The 14,338-nt window shown below is 40.9% G+C and overlaps 1 protein-coding gene across 1 annotated transcript in view; it reads left to right on the forward strand.

Annotated features, from left to right (window-relative positions):
- Positions 1–14,338, forward strand: part of MCUB (mitochondrial calcium uniporter dominant negative subunit beta) — a 55,866-nt gene that overhangs the window by 40,028 nt on the left and 1,500 nt on the right. Inside the window, exons 2-7 of the mRNA XM_044428655.1 lie at positions 4,308–4,383; positions 5,074–5,244; positions 8,133–8,237; positions 9,598–9,758; positions 12,015–12,218; positions 12,987–13,103. Of these exons, the coding sequence (XP_044284590.1) occupies positions 4,308–4,383; positions 5,074–5,244; positions 8,133–8,237; positions 9,598–9,758; positions 12,015–12,218; positions 12,987–13,103 (834 nt within the window). The remainder of the gene's footprint in view (positions 1–4,307; positions 4,384–5,073; positions 5,245–8,132; positions 8,238–9,597; positions 9,759–12,014; positions 12,219–12,986; positions 13,104–14,338) is intronic.

Genomic DNA, 14,338 nt, shown 5'->3' on the forward strand with positions numbered 1-14,338 from the left:
TGCTGGCTTTCTGAGCAATTGGACAATTTTGTAAAGCAAATTAAATTGATTACTTGGAAATGAGGTTGCCACTTGCAAGTTGTTCTAAAAACTTTGTAGCAAAGGAAATAAAACTGTACTAGAATTTGCGAGCATCCTATAGTAACCAGAATCACAGGTAAATGGATATTAACTTAAAGCAGAAATGAAGCACAACTTTTCTTTTAAAACAGGAAAAGTTTGCTAGGTTTGATGATTTCACACAAAAACAATAATAGTTTGCTTTTCTTCTGTTTGCCTTGTTTTGAAAAGAAAATTAGTTTGGTAATCACCAGGGTGTGAGAAGCAAATTCAAATGCTCATTCAGGTAAGGGCTATTTCTCATATTAAAACTTCACTGCTCAAGCTGCTTTTTCCTTCACATGTGACAATCCAGACATTCAGTTTAAAATGTCGAGGTTATTTTATGTGGGGCTATGTGAAGGGGTGAATTTACTATATCATCCCAGGTTTGTTCCTTTTTTGTTTTGCTGTCAAGTCTGTACTATTTAAGTGCATCTTTTGTTTCAAATATCAGAACATTTTTAAGAATCTTTTTTCATGGTTTTTACATTCTCTTCTCTGTAGGGAATGTTGTTGATGGCCATCTTTCTCCTTCTTCCTTCCTCAGACTGGGTCAGAGTAACACCTTTTCTCAGGTCAGAGATGCTAGGGAGACTTCACTCATCTATAGGATCTACAGCTTTCATGACTGGCCTTCATGTCCACATCCAAACCTGTACTATCCAGTACTTACGCACCAAAACTTGGTGGAGCAAGGCAAATGTCTAGATCAGGGGTCAGCAACCCGCGGCTCTGGAGCCACATATGGCTCTTTCATCCCTCTACTGCGGCTCCCTGTCACTCAAAATATGTGTCACAACTGCCAATGTGCGACATCTGCCGGCACGCGATTTATTGAGCTTTTCGACCCCCGGTAAGCCAACCATGCATAAATCCAAGAAAAGAAAAGTTTCAGAAGAAAACAGAACATTTAATGGTACGTGGGCAGATCAATTTGCTTTCACTGCTGATGAGACTGGTTTACCAGTATGCTTAATATGTGGTGAGAAATTGGCAAACAACAAAAAGTCGAATGTTGCAAGACATTTCCAGAATAAACACACAGCCTTTGCTTGAAAAATATCCGGATGGAGATTGAGGGGAAAAAAGCCATTTTGGAACTGATGTGGAAGGTTGAGCTGAGCAAAAATCATTTCAAGAAGTGGATGAAGCCTGCAAATTCAACTATATATGCTAGTTTTGTGGCCGCTCAGGAAATAGTCAGGCACGGGAAGCCGCTCACAGATGGAGATTATATAAAAGAATCATTCATTGTTTTCATAAATGAAACAGACTATAGTTTTTTTATACATAGCATAAAGGTAAAAAACGATATATGCAGTGTTATCTTCATTTTAGATGTCAAAAGGGTTTTGTGGCTCCCGGTGTTTTCTTTTCTGTGGGAAATGGGTCCAAATGGCTCTTTGAATGTTTAAGGTTGCAGACCCCTGGTCTAGATCGTCCTTACTGAGCTGCTCAGCTTCAGAATTGGAAAGAGCATCATTTTGCACACCCGCCAGTTGATGCTGTCAGTGTCACCATGGCAGTTGTGCCAGCTCAATTATCAAAGCCAGCTCCTCGCTACTCCTTTTCCTTACACCCGCCTTTCTCTTCAAAAGAGCACGTATGTTTTTCAGCACTAGTGCCCTAAGCCATACTACTGCTATTTTCCTTTTTCAGAAAAAAATGGATAAGCCCCATCATTTTCACAGGAAAGTTGAGTACGGAGAGGCACCCAAGAGAAGAGCACTGGGGTGGGCTGGGAGGATACCGTGGCTTCAGTACAATAGGGGCCAACATAGGAAGCTGCTTTATACTGAATCAGTTCATCAAGCCCAGTAATGTAGAGACATCCTGGCAGCAGTTCTCCAGAATTTCAGGCATGATTCTTTCGTGCCCCTACATAGAGATGCCAGGGATTGAACCTGGTACCTTCTGTCTGTAAAACATGTGCTCTTCACACCAAGCAATGACCTCTTCCTATGCAAGATGGCCAGCATCTTGAATAAGGAGGTTAGGGAGTGTCTTTTTTCCACCATAGCTGAAGCTCTGTGGTGACATTTATGGGAAAGGAATAAACCATGAATGGTCATAGCATGTATCGCCTGAACCACAGAAAATTCCTCAGTTCCTTTAAGGTCTTTTAAAATGCAGGCTGTAATGCATGTATATATCAATATTAGGGTCATAACAATAAGCTCCCAGGCCAGAAAGGGCTTTCCAGCTATGGGCCATGTTGGTAGGCTTGAATACATGAAGAAGGACATAATATCCTGGGCAAGCCAGTGTGTAGTAAGAGAGGATGCTGGGATTCTTGCAAAGAAAAGGTCAAATATTTCCCTTGAAAAGGTTTGCAAATCAACCCTGCAAGGAGGATGACCCATTGTCCTGAGACACCTAGAAATTACCTCTAGCACCTAGAAACACAGACAAAGAACTCAAGGCTTACCCAGAGAAACAAGGTTATGGTTATCAAGAAACAGTCAGCACCCTTCAGACTCATCTTTCCCATAGACACATGCTTACAGAAACAAGAGTCTGAGGAATAGACATTAAGGGGTCAGACCCATTTTGAACATAGGAAGAGGGAGGCAAACTCCGAACACAGGCCTGCCCCCCCCCCGCCCCACACACACAGCTGTGGATGCCTTGCACACTTCCTGCTCATGCATAAGACTTCTGTCAAGAGTCTACCCTGCAGGACAGGTAATGGACTCCCTTTCCCAAGCTTTCTCCCTGTCTGTTAGCTTCTCTCTCTGGTATGCAGGAAGTTCTTTATCTCTTTAGAAATAGAGAGTAAGATTTGGATGCAACAGGAAATTTGCTGTCTAGACAATATTGGGTTAAAAGCCTGTGCCCTCTCTATGCTTTTTGTTGAATAAGTGTTATGTGTGTTTGTGTGAATGCAAAATGAAGGCTTGTTCTCTCTGGCCCTGTTTGTTAAACCCCAGCAAAAGATCCCAAACCTTTTGAGGCAGTTTGGAAGAGAAGCGCCTTCTTTTCAGGTGCAGGCAGTCCCCAAGTTATGAAAGTTCGCATTGCAAAGTACTCGTATATAAGCAGAAACTGCCATAAAGCTTATTAATTTTTTAAAATTACAATGGAAAATCATTCCCATAAAGAGGAAGCAGAAGGGGAGAGAGGGAGGCCTCCAAAGCATGCCTCCCTGCCTTGCTCATCTGGAGAGGGAAATTTCTCCAGCATTTCCTTGCTGCCAAGAAGAGGCACTGACAAGTTTGGGCAAGGAGGGGGCCTAGAGATGTTCACAGTTTTGCCACTTTATGAGCGTCCTGCTCCCCTAACACCTGTGAAATTCAACTTAAAGGCAAATTTCAATTTTCTCAGAAATGAATCTCATTTGTAACCTAAGGACTGCCTGTGTATAGCTCCCCAAGATTACCTGGCATAACAGTGTGTGACTTTTGGCCTTATGCTAGTATAGTCCCAACAAGTTCAGCATGATTAGATGTTGGTATGGTGTTTGCACCTGCAACTGGAACCCCATGAGAAGGAAAACAGCTGGGGAAGGATTTTAAGTGGTAAAAACCTGTTGAACATCTCTTGTGTTCTTGCCTCTAATACACTAGAAAACAATTATCCTCCTGCAAAAAGCTCCAGTGCATTTCATAGGAAAAATTGACTACCCAGAGCAGTAATTCATTGTTCAGTTATCCTATGAAACTCTCTATCTTGTTCAAATTTAAGCTTAAATTTGTTCAGGGACTCTATTTTAAAACCTTGTGTATATAATTCATTTAAGCTTCTTGAACTTTTAAGCTTTTAAAAAGAAAAATATTTGGGGGTTTGCTATTAATTTTATATTTCCTATTTCTGAAGTTAAATCTCTCCTGTATTACTGTTTAAGAATTAACATGTTCTGCTAAGTTCCATCCATGGTATTAACTTTGTATTTTACACATCATCCTCTACTACATTTCTATCTTTGTTTTAGATTATCTTTTGGAAATCTTTGCAATCAAATAAAAGTGGAGGAAGAGTTTTTGATTTTAAGAGGTTTGCTCATGACAATATGATTGAGTTTCTTGCCTGTTGTGCATTACCCAGAATCTTGGCACACTCGGTTCTGAAACTAGAATCTTCAATAAATATCTGGTCTTCTAACCTATTCAGTTGGCTCTGGGGAAAGAAGCTCAGGGATGAAAAACAGGCTTTATACTGAATGTACTCAGCTGAAAACGCTGACATCTAATCCATCATCTTTGCAGATACTATGTCTGAAGCAAACTGGAAACCTAAGACATCATAGAACAGCACTTTATGGCACACTAGTGCCATCTGATGGTAAGCTTCCTTATTAGTTACTGTTTTCATATCAGAAATTGGTTTCTCGCAGTTTTGGGGTGCATAGCCAAGAAAAAAGTTGTTTTATTCTGAACAATTGGATGCCTGTACATTTTTGTGCCCCTTCAGCACTTCTGACTCCTAAGCATTCATGGTCCTCCTTGAATAATGTACATGTACACCAGGGGTGGGTTGCATGTGGCCACCTGCAACAACCTGTCTGGAGGGCATCAGGTTGGGTAAGGCATGTTTGCAGCAGATAATGCCTTTTCTTTGACCACCTGCTGAGTTGAACTCAGAGCTTCTTGCTCCACATCCTGAGTATAGCCCTGTGGGTTTTCAGAGTGAATCCTTCTCCGTTATACCTGAGTACTGTACAAGAGACTTCATGTCAAATGTTCTAGTGTTTGACTTGTATTGATATCAATTTAGTAGAGTTTCATCGCACCCTTTCTTCAAGAACGTCATAGTAGCACAACTGGTTGCTCCCAACTTATATGGTTATAACCAGAAAAATGTATCAGGCTTTTCTGTTTTGCCAGGATTTTCAAGAGGTGCTTCAATTTACTGCCTTGCTGTTTAGGGCTATTATTATGATCGTTATTGTGAGCCTTTGGGTATAAATAAAATTAAATGCTTTTCTTCTTCTGCCCCGCCCCGCCCCGCCCCGCCCCGCCTGCCCTCCACCAGAAGTAACAATTAATTATAAATATGGACTACCAGTGATAACCCTCACACTGCCATCAAGAGGAGAACGATGTCAGTTTATCGTCAAGCCCATGCTGATGACTGTGGGAGACTTCCTGCAGGACATACAGAGGGAAGATAATGCAATTGAAAAGGTAGAAGTCTTCACATCAGGTACTAATGCTTCTTGTACACCTTGCATGTAGTTCAATGCAAACTCCTTGCATGAATAGCAAAGTGATTGTGGAACCCTGCTTTACTCATGCTTGTTTTTCTTCATTGATTGAGAAGCTTTGCCAAGAGCAGGGTTAAGATCAGAGCTTAACAAAGTTGGGCACCTGTTAAGACATACGTTCTAGCCGAAGACATACTACTGCTACTACCACTACCACTCAAGTGGGTCTTGCTGGTACTCCTCCTTGATGTTCTTTCCTCTGTCACCCTTGCCCTAGCTTTCCTTGGGAAAAAAGAGGAAGTGCCAGCAAACGTTGATGGGAACTCAGAGGGAGGGATACTAAGGAGAATGTTGCCTGATGGATGCCAAAAATATGCAGGCTGGTACTGTCAATAAAAACTTCCAAACTAGTTCTACAAAAGAAAGGGGATTTTTTTTCTATTTCTTTTAATGGATTCTTAAAGGTTTGCCCAGTTGCAATGTATGGCTGTGAAAGCTGGACCATAAGGAAGGCTGAGCGCTGAAGAATTAAGGCCTTTGAATTGTGGTGCTGGCGGAGCCTCCTGCGAGTTCCTTGGACAGCAAGGTGATCAAACCGGTCAGTCCTAGCGGAGATCAACCCTGACTGCTCTTTAGAAGGCCAGAAACTGAAGTTGAAACTCAAATACTTTGCCCACCTAATGAGAAGGAAGGACTCCCTGGAGAAGAGCCTAAGGCTGGGAACAATAGATGGCAAAAGAAGAAGGGGACGGCAGAGGATGAGGTGGCTAGATGGAGTCACTGAAGCAGTTGGTGTGAGCTTGGGTGGACTCCTGGGGATGGTGGAGGACAGGAATGTTGTCCATGGGGTCACAATGGATCGGACACGACTTCGCGACTAACAACAAAAGGTTTTAACTAAAGCCTGGGGTCCCTACAAGTCTTTTAAAGAAAAGAACTGCATGTTGTTATTCCTATGCTGGAGACAAAAATGTATGCCAAGAAGGTTCATGTTAGTAATTTCTGCTGAAGAGATTATCAGACTTCCGATGAAACCATTCTTGGCACACCTGCAGATGCATTTCATTTTCTATACTTGTACCTTTTTATAAGCTCAGAATAAGTGACGTTTGACTGATGGTTATGCACCTGCACCATTGAATGAAAAATTATCTTACAGAAGGCTGTTTGTGGTTATAGACTACTAGAGAGACTTGTATCATCAGACCTCCAATGTATTTAAGCTCTAAGGCAGATGAAAGGAACACTTCAACAGGTGCAAAAGAGAGTTTGTGCAATGCTTTCAGACAAATATTCCTGACCCACTTTCTTTTCCCAAAAATAAGTTGCATTTTATTAATATACTAAATATCATTTGCAGTTACATGTAATTCAGCATTTTTGTGCTAATACATTTTCTTTATGAATTCTTTGCTGTTGAACAGAACAAAAAAAAACCCCAGAATATTTCATACATCTAAATGTTTAATGCTTTCCCCCTTTTCATTGTTGTGCCAGATTGTAACCCCGATAGATTGGGTGGGGAAAAAAAGCTCTGTACTTTACAGTTCCCATCATCAGATGCCCAGCAGGAATCCAGGTGATAGAATTCCAGTCAGGAAATGCCTGCATGGATTTGCCTATGGCACATTTCATTTGTGAGACAGATAAAGAAAAACTGGCCAAGCTCCAGGCTGAATGTTTTATCAAAGCCTTTACTGAGCTAGTTTAAATCAATATTGAGACTGTTCTCTAGAGCATATGTTTTGTTTCAAGGGTACATTTCTCTCTCTCCCAGTTTCTCCTTTTTCCTTCTGAGCAGGTCAGGAGGAGAGGCCTCTAACTACAACTTTTATTGTGTTCAAACGGACCAGTCAGGACTGACTTTGTGAAAATAACACAAAGGTAGTTAGGAAGAGGCATCCATAGAGTTAAAATGGTTGGTTGTGAAATTAGTTCTTGCTCATACCAGGAATTGTTCTCAAACTGAATTCCCCTCCCCTCTACTCTACCAAACAGAGTTGGCTTAACCCTCAGGGAGGTCCATACTACTCTTAGGCCAGATGACAGGAATGCTGGATGATACTTAATTGGTCTGCTTGTCTGACTTGATGTCAAACTACTGGATTGAGAAATTCACACCCCCTGTGATGCTCTCTGTTCTACAGTGTCTCCCCCTGAATCAGAAACGGTCTGGTTCTCACCAGCTGCCTAGCTTATCCTGTAGCTCGTTGACTTTGACATTTCAGCTAAACATTCCAATCCTGCATCCTTTCCCAGTTCAGATTCAGAGTTGGAAATCTTTACCTTGGAGTGGGAGAAGCAGACCCAACCACTACAATTAGCTTTCTGAAGGTCTCAATTTTTCCATACCTGGCATCCAGCTAAAAAGATGAGGGTACAGGTGACTGGAAGGACCTTTACTGCATCACTGCCATTAAGAAAGGTGGAGTGCGCAAAACTGGCCTCACTGGATAAACAGTCTGACCTGTCATAAGGCCATTTCCTGTACTCCTAATGCTTAGCAAAGTAAATATCCATCAAATACAACCCTCCATTTTCAGCATTATTTCTGCTGCCACAGACTGAAGGAACAGAATTGGAAGCCGTCTTTAGCCCTGTCTCCCATGTTGTGATCTCAGTGAAAATTATGAGCATGTCTGTGTGCTCTCTCTTTCCCCCCTCCCTCCCCCCCTCGAGCTGTTACTGGCCAAGAGAGAAAACCTTAGATGCAATGTCATATCACGAGTGTTATTAGGCACAAGACATTCATGAAAGTAAGCTCACTGCACAAGATACTGGTGTAGTAAATGTTGCCTATATTGAATTTCATTGCCTGTAATCAACATAGTGATTCTTTCAATAAAATATAAATCGCCCTAATTTTTTCATTCATTTTTTCCTGCAGATGGCAGTGTGATTTCAACTTCAACACTGATGGAAGTTCTGTTGATGAACAACTTCAAACTTGTCATCAATGGTGCAGAATATAGTGTACACCCCTCACAAAAAGGTACACAAACTCATGACCATCCCAAAATGCTCGGGAAACTTTTAGCTGTGAAATTACTAAGTTTTAAATGAATTGCAGCTTGAAATCCAGGCCTGTTGCCCCTGCAGCAGATGCTCATAAGCCTCTGAACTTAGAGGCTTTCAAGTATCTGGTACAAGACATGGTGGCATCTGATTTCATCCATTTAGATTTAGAGTTGAGGAGGAGGGAAGGAAGGAGGCTGGGACAACTACATGGAACTGGCACAATTCTACAGCCCAGCTTCCTCCCATTCCTGTCACACCCTTTTTCTCCTCTTCCGAAGCCTAGTTTTGACCCAGGGGGTGGGCTCAGACCTCAGAATCTGAGGTCAGAGGCCCTCAGTACTCAGACTCTGAAAAATCCTCTGTTCTCCCAGGGGATCTCTCAAGAGGCCAAAGGATTGTGCCCAAAGCCTTTAAAAATAGAAACTGTTTTTGTTGGTACCTCTACTCAGAAGCTTGCACCATTGGGTCTAATGGGACTGTACTGTGAGGTAAGCACATGTGGAATTGCAGCCTTAAATCCCCAACCATCAACATCTGTTTTTCTTTCATTTTTTATTCTCGGAAACTAGGATTGAATCTAGTGGCCATCTTTATTGTAAGTTGGATGGACGGGGTATAAAAGTTTTAAACAAATAAATAGTCGTTATGCTTTTAAATGATTATTGTCATTTAAAAAAAAACCCTGTTGCTTGTCTTAGCCAAAAAAGTTTATACTCAAATATGGAGGGAGGCAGGTTTTTTTTTTTTTTTTTATGGGGGGAGGGGGTTATTAATTTAATTAATTTCTATGGTGCGCAATATCCAAAACTCTCTGGGCAAACTGTTGTGAACTGCCTGGAGAGTTGGCTACTGGATGGTATGGTCTTCTTATTCTTATTTGCATTATTACATTGAATTTATATTAACACTTTTATTCCTCTAGTAAGGAATCCAGTGAGGTAGGTTAAACTGCGAGGTAGTGACTGGCCTGTAGTCACCCTGTGGGCTTCATGGCTGTGTGGGGACTAGAACCCAGATCTCCAGAGTCCCGTTCCAGCACTCTTCATGAGAACAGCAACACCACTAACACTTTTGCATTCAAAATTAAATGAGCACAATTGAAATGCAAGCATTTTTGCATAACCTTGCTCAGTTTGCATGCTTCTGAGCCTGAATTAGGGTCCAGTAGTAATAACAAGGGGTTCCTGGGTACCACTGACCACTGCAGTCTCCTGGAGGATTGCTACCTGTACATTGTCATATGTAACTCCTCATCCTTGGAGAGGTTGTGGTGGAAGTTCAGGAGTCCCAAAAGTTTCATTGTATAGTGACTCCCGATTTCATTCTCCTTTCAGGTAACATGAGCTCAGAGCGTGTTACAGAGATAGATGATATCAAGTCTATGATCCAAAGATTATTTGTAGCACTCCATTTAGAAGATCATCAGAAAAGGAGAGAGAGGGAACTAATGCAAAAAATGGAACTTCTAAAAGAAGAACTGTTGCCCCTAGAGCAGGTTTGAAAAATACTTCTTTTAAAGAAACCTTTTGTGAAAATCTGTGATGAATTCAGCAACTTGTGTCTTTCACCTGCTAAATCAGTAATTCATTTTATTGTAAAATTTACGTATATGTATTATATGTAATGAATAATATATATCTAATATATATACATATATGAGAAATTTATAAATACATAGATCTGATTAATGCAATTTCTTGAATTTCATTAGATGGGCATCTTTAAAGCTGAGATATCTCACCTTCTTTGTTTATATGTGCTATTGCTTTATATTGGACAATTATTTTTAGACAATCTTGCTTTACATCAAGTTACAGAGTGACTTCTAATAAATTTTGGTCTTTCCTTTTTATAGCTGATTTTCTTGGGCAGCCTGGGATCTTTTTTGGCTGTTTCCTCTCTCTAGATGGATGTCATTAGGTTCTAGGCATGCAAGAACGAACCAGATTCCTCCTGTGGTTTCTCCTGCTAAAGATGTGCGGCATAAAATGTCACATCAATTACACTTTGATCCATTGACTTTATGAGGCAATCCAGTTTTAGAAATTGGCAAGAAAACGGTGGACATGGACAAATAAGATAATGTTTGGTTTGGATTAAATGGTGGGTGGTAAAGATGAGTTATTGTCATCCCTCATGTTAAATATTTGTCAGCAACGGCTGGATGGCAATTCCTGCAACGGCAGCATTTGTTAGGATCAAGATTTAACCCTAACACTTTCACAATACCAGTCTCTGATGTTACTGAAAGTACCTCTGGCTGGTCAGGCAAAGCAATCCATCATTCATGTCTTTAAATATGTGTCCAAAAATAAGGTGAATAAATACAAAGCAGGAATGGAATAGGGAAATGGATTGTTCTAGTTTGCCTAATCAGTCGATTGCCACTCTGGCACCTATACCTGTTGCATCCATGGATCTTTGCTTGTGTCTTATTCAGCAGAAACTTGTTCCTATTAGATGCCACAGCATCACTTTTAATATGGGTTTGTTTAATTTAGCTAATTGTTGGCAGTCAATACAACTAATGCGTCTTTTAAGCATATGATTTGGCATTATTTACTAGCTGCTTCTTTTTCAGAAGAGATTATTATGCAGGTAAATGTTGCATCAGAATGGTGTGAAATACTTTTAAATTATCTGCTTCGTGGAAGGTAATGCATATTCCACATAAATGATTTTCAGCACTTTTGAGAGCTAAAAGATTGATATTGCAATATGGAAAAGATAAATGCTCTTGCCCTATAATGTACTAGATTGAGGACCTTATACCACTTTCAAAATTTGAATGAATGTATAGATGCCACCTTCAAATGGATACTTACCTGGATATCTGCTCCACTTTGACTGACGCTTATGTATAATTACTTGAATGTACTATTTTCCTAGAAATTCATTCATATATATATATAATAGATACATACAAATTTATTCATATAGATATTTCTTTCTTTTTTCTGTTAATTAAGAGGACAATGCGGCAGTCTCTGGAGAGCATCTCAGGGACCATAGGATTTCTCATAGCCATAGTTGTTGCTATGACTTCAGAAGGGGGCCTCTCCTCTCTCTTCTTGACCTCTCATGGCTGCTCTGGGTGGAGCCACAGTGCCTGCTTGCTAAGGTCACAAAGGCAGCTGAAAGCCACAAAGAAGAGGGAGCATTCCAGTGGGCTGGGAGGGGAGATGACTAGGTTACTAGAGGAACTGACCTCTCCAGCCCTCGCTGTGCCCCTGTCAGTGCTTCTCCTCGTGGCAGGCTCAGAAGCCCATCTAGAGGGAAATGAGATAGGAGGATGGAGAGGTGACAGATGAGCTGAACTTCCACTGTCACTCCACCACCCCTGCAGGACATTCGATACACAGCAGCTTTCAAATCTGGAGGCTTTTGTCTAACAGTGTGCTGTCCATATAGAACTGCATTGTAAGCCACTAACACTAGCTCAACAGAACAGATAAAGTTAGGTCTTGATATCCAGTGGTCATTAGAAGACTGAACAAAGATGGCTAAAAGACCAAAGAGTTGTCATAATGTCTGCTCTCAGGTGACTTTCCCTGAAAACAGTCTCTCTAGATGACAGTTCAGCATTTGAATTTTATACAGTCTTCATCTGGAAAATTATTTGAATGTTGTAAACTCCAGATCTCTAAGAAGGACCAATTCAGTACACATCTGAATACAATGGAATATGTGGGAGAGGAACATAATTGAGCACTGCTGTTTCTTTGGTGTGTAACATAGGTTCTCTTTCTAGATGAAAGCTGGAATTGCTGCATCTGTTGACGCTAAGACTTCTCGTCTTTTATGGATTGGCTTAGCCTTAATGTCAACTCAAGGTGGAGCCCTGGCTTGGCTTACTTGGTGGGTCTATTCATGGGATATCATGGAGCCTGTCACATACTTTATCACCTATGGAAGTGCTATGGCATTCTATGCGTACTTTGTACTTACTAAGCAGGTAAGTCTCCTTAAAGCAACGTTTTTGGAGCAATGATACACACAGAAAATATTATCGTTTGTATACTTGAAGTCAAAAGTTTTTGAGGGTATATTTGTGAGGCTTTTAAAGTATCCCGACAAGGATGCCTAGGTGTTATTTTTGATTGCAAGATAAAGCATTGAGTGTTCTATTTTACTCACAGCTTTTACATTACAGTATTTATGGGTAACCTTTCAACTGCAAAGCCCTCAAGACAGTGTGCAAAGCAAAGATTAAAAACAAGAGCACTACAAATCTCCACAAAAGAATAAAATTGGCTGCCAGCCCTCATTTGATTTCCTCACCTCAAGGAGCACTCATTGCCTTGAGATTTAGAATCATTCCATCTACAAAAGAAGAAGGTGACTTGATTTTCTGACATTATTCAGGACATGCTGACTGTGGTGATTCTATGTGTAAAACTTTAATTCTCAGAGTTGTGCAACTCTGGGAGTGGTAGGCCAACATGGGCACCAACTGTGGAAGGCAATGTAAACAATTCCTTAATAACCTTTTAGAGGTATTCTGAGATCTTTCTCTTTGGGCCAGCATTTCTGAACTGGGACAAAGTGATGCATTGTATGTCCGTTTTTCCTTGTTTGTCCAAATTAATCTAAATTAAAATAGGATGTTTTCTTCACCTTTAATGACAACAGCTGCAATAAAATGTACAAATTTTACAGCTATCATCCTCCAGTTGGAGATTTCAAAGTATTTTATTCTGTTTCCTTTTCCTGACTTATGCAGGACTATATTTACCCAGAGGCTCAAGACAGGCAATTCCTCCATTACTTTTACAGGAAATCCAAAAGCCAGAGCTTCAATGTGGATCAGTACAACAAGTTGAAAGAGGAACTTGCAGAGGTAGTTGCATTTCTCACTTTCAGTCAACACGTTTCCATCTATCCAATATAATTAATTGAAAATTGGATGTTTTGAAGCTCAAGTGTTTGCAGCTCTGGCTGCCAACTTTATCTCCCTCCCTTGACAGAAAACAAAATGCCAACCTTGCCCCCACCTCTTCATAGAAAAGTCTTATCTAACTGAATATATTGGTTTATTTTGGAAAAGGGAATTTAAAATGCATACCTAGAGCCTCTCAACAGGGATGAAACAGATAAAATTATGTTACATTGCATGAATGGGTTTTGCTTCTCGTTCCATCTGCTGTAGCAGCTGTGATTAGTATTGAAGGGATGAGAAATAGAAAATCCTCCAGCTCCAGAGTAAACAAACCTGATCTACCTTGCTGTCTGCAAAAGCTGACAAACTGTTTTAGGAGGTTTTAAAAGCACAATTAATACTGTTGAATCTGGCAGTCCAGATCTACTCAAGCCTTCCAATCCATTAAGAATTACTTGATTTGTAGACTTCAGCACTGCTGCTCCTTAACTTCAGCATCAACTCAGATGCGCCAGCTGCAAAAGAGAAGACCAAATTGCAGGACGACCTGCCTGCCACCACTGCCTTGCCCCCACCCCCTACTCCCCAGACTGGTGAGAAGGCACTATGGGTCCAGAGGGAATTATAATCTTAGCAAAGTGCTGAGTCTCTGTTGTGCACAGACCTGATCCTGCTGCCAGTAGCTGCTTTCAGCAGATCTACCAGCTGGAATGGGGACTGTGCCATTCTGCATTGTTACGTGACTTCAAATTTAGCACAACACAATCGTGAGTTCACAATCCTTTGCTGTCTTTGGCATGTCATTAACCAATGAGCGTATACCCAAGGATACCTTTCTGCGCTTCCCACCACCCCGTTGCTATCTTGCCTAACCCTTTCAAATTCAGGTGGCTTACTCAAGTGGTTAGTTGAATTTGAAATGTGGAAGTCTTATTTCACCATCACCAACACCGCTGGATCCGCTCAGTTTAAGCTGGGGTTGGTCTTCTGAGTAGTGAAAGGACTTTTATAATCTACCCATGTTGGAGATTGAACCACCTTTGACCTACTGTTGACCATTTTGCAAGACATTCTGCAGATAGAATTACTTACATCTATTCAGATTAGGGAGTCCACTTCTGAAACAAGGATGGAGGGTTGTTGTGGGGTATCCAGCTTAAGCTTTCATGGAGATGTGAGACTGGAAAGACATATGC

The sequence above is a fragment of the Varanus komodoensis genome, unplaced genomic scaffold (genome assembly GCF_004798865.1).
Source record: "Varanus komodoensis strain SLA01 unplaced genomic scaffold, ASM479886v1 scaffold2, whole genome shotgun sequence".
In the NCBI taxonomy this organism is placed as follows: Eukaryota; Metazoa; Chordata; class Lepidosauria; order Squamata; family Varanidae; genus Varanus; species Varanus komodoensis.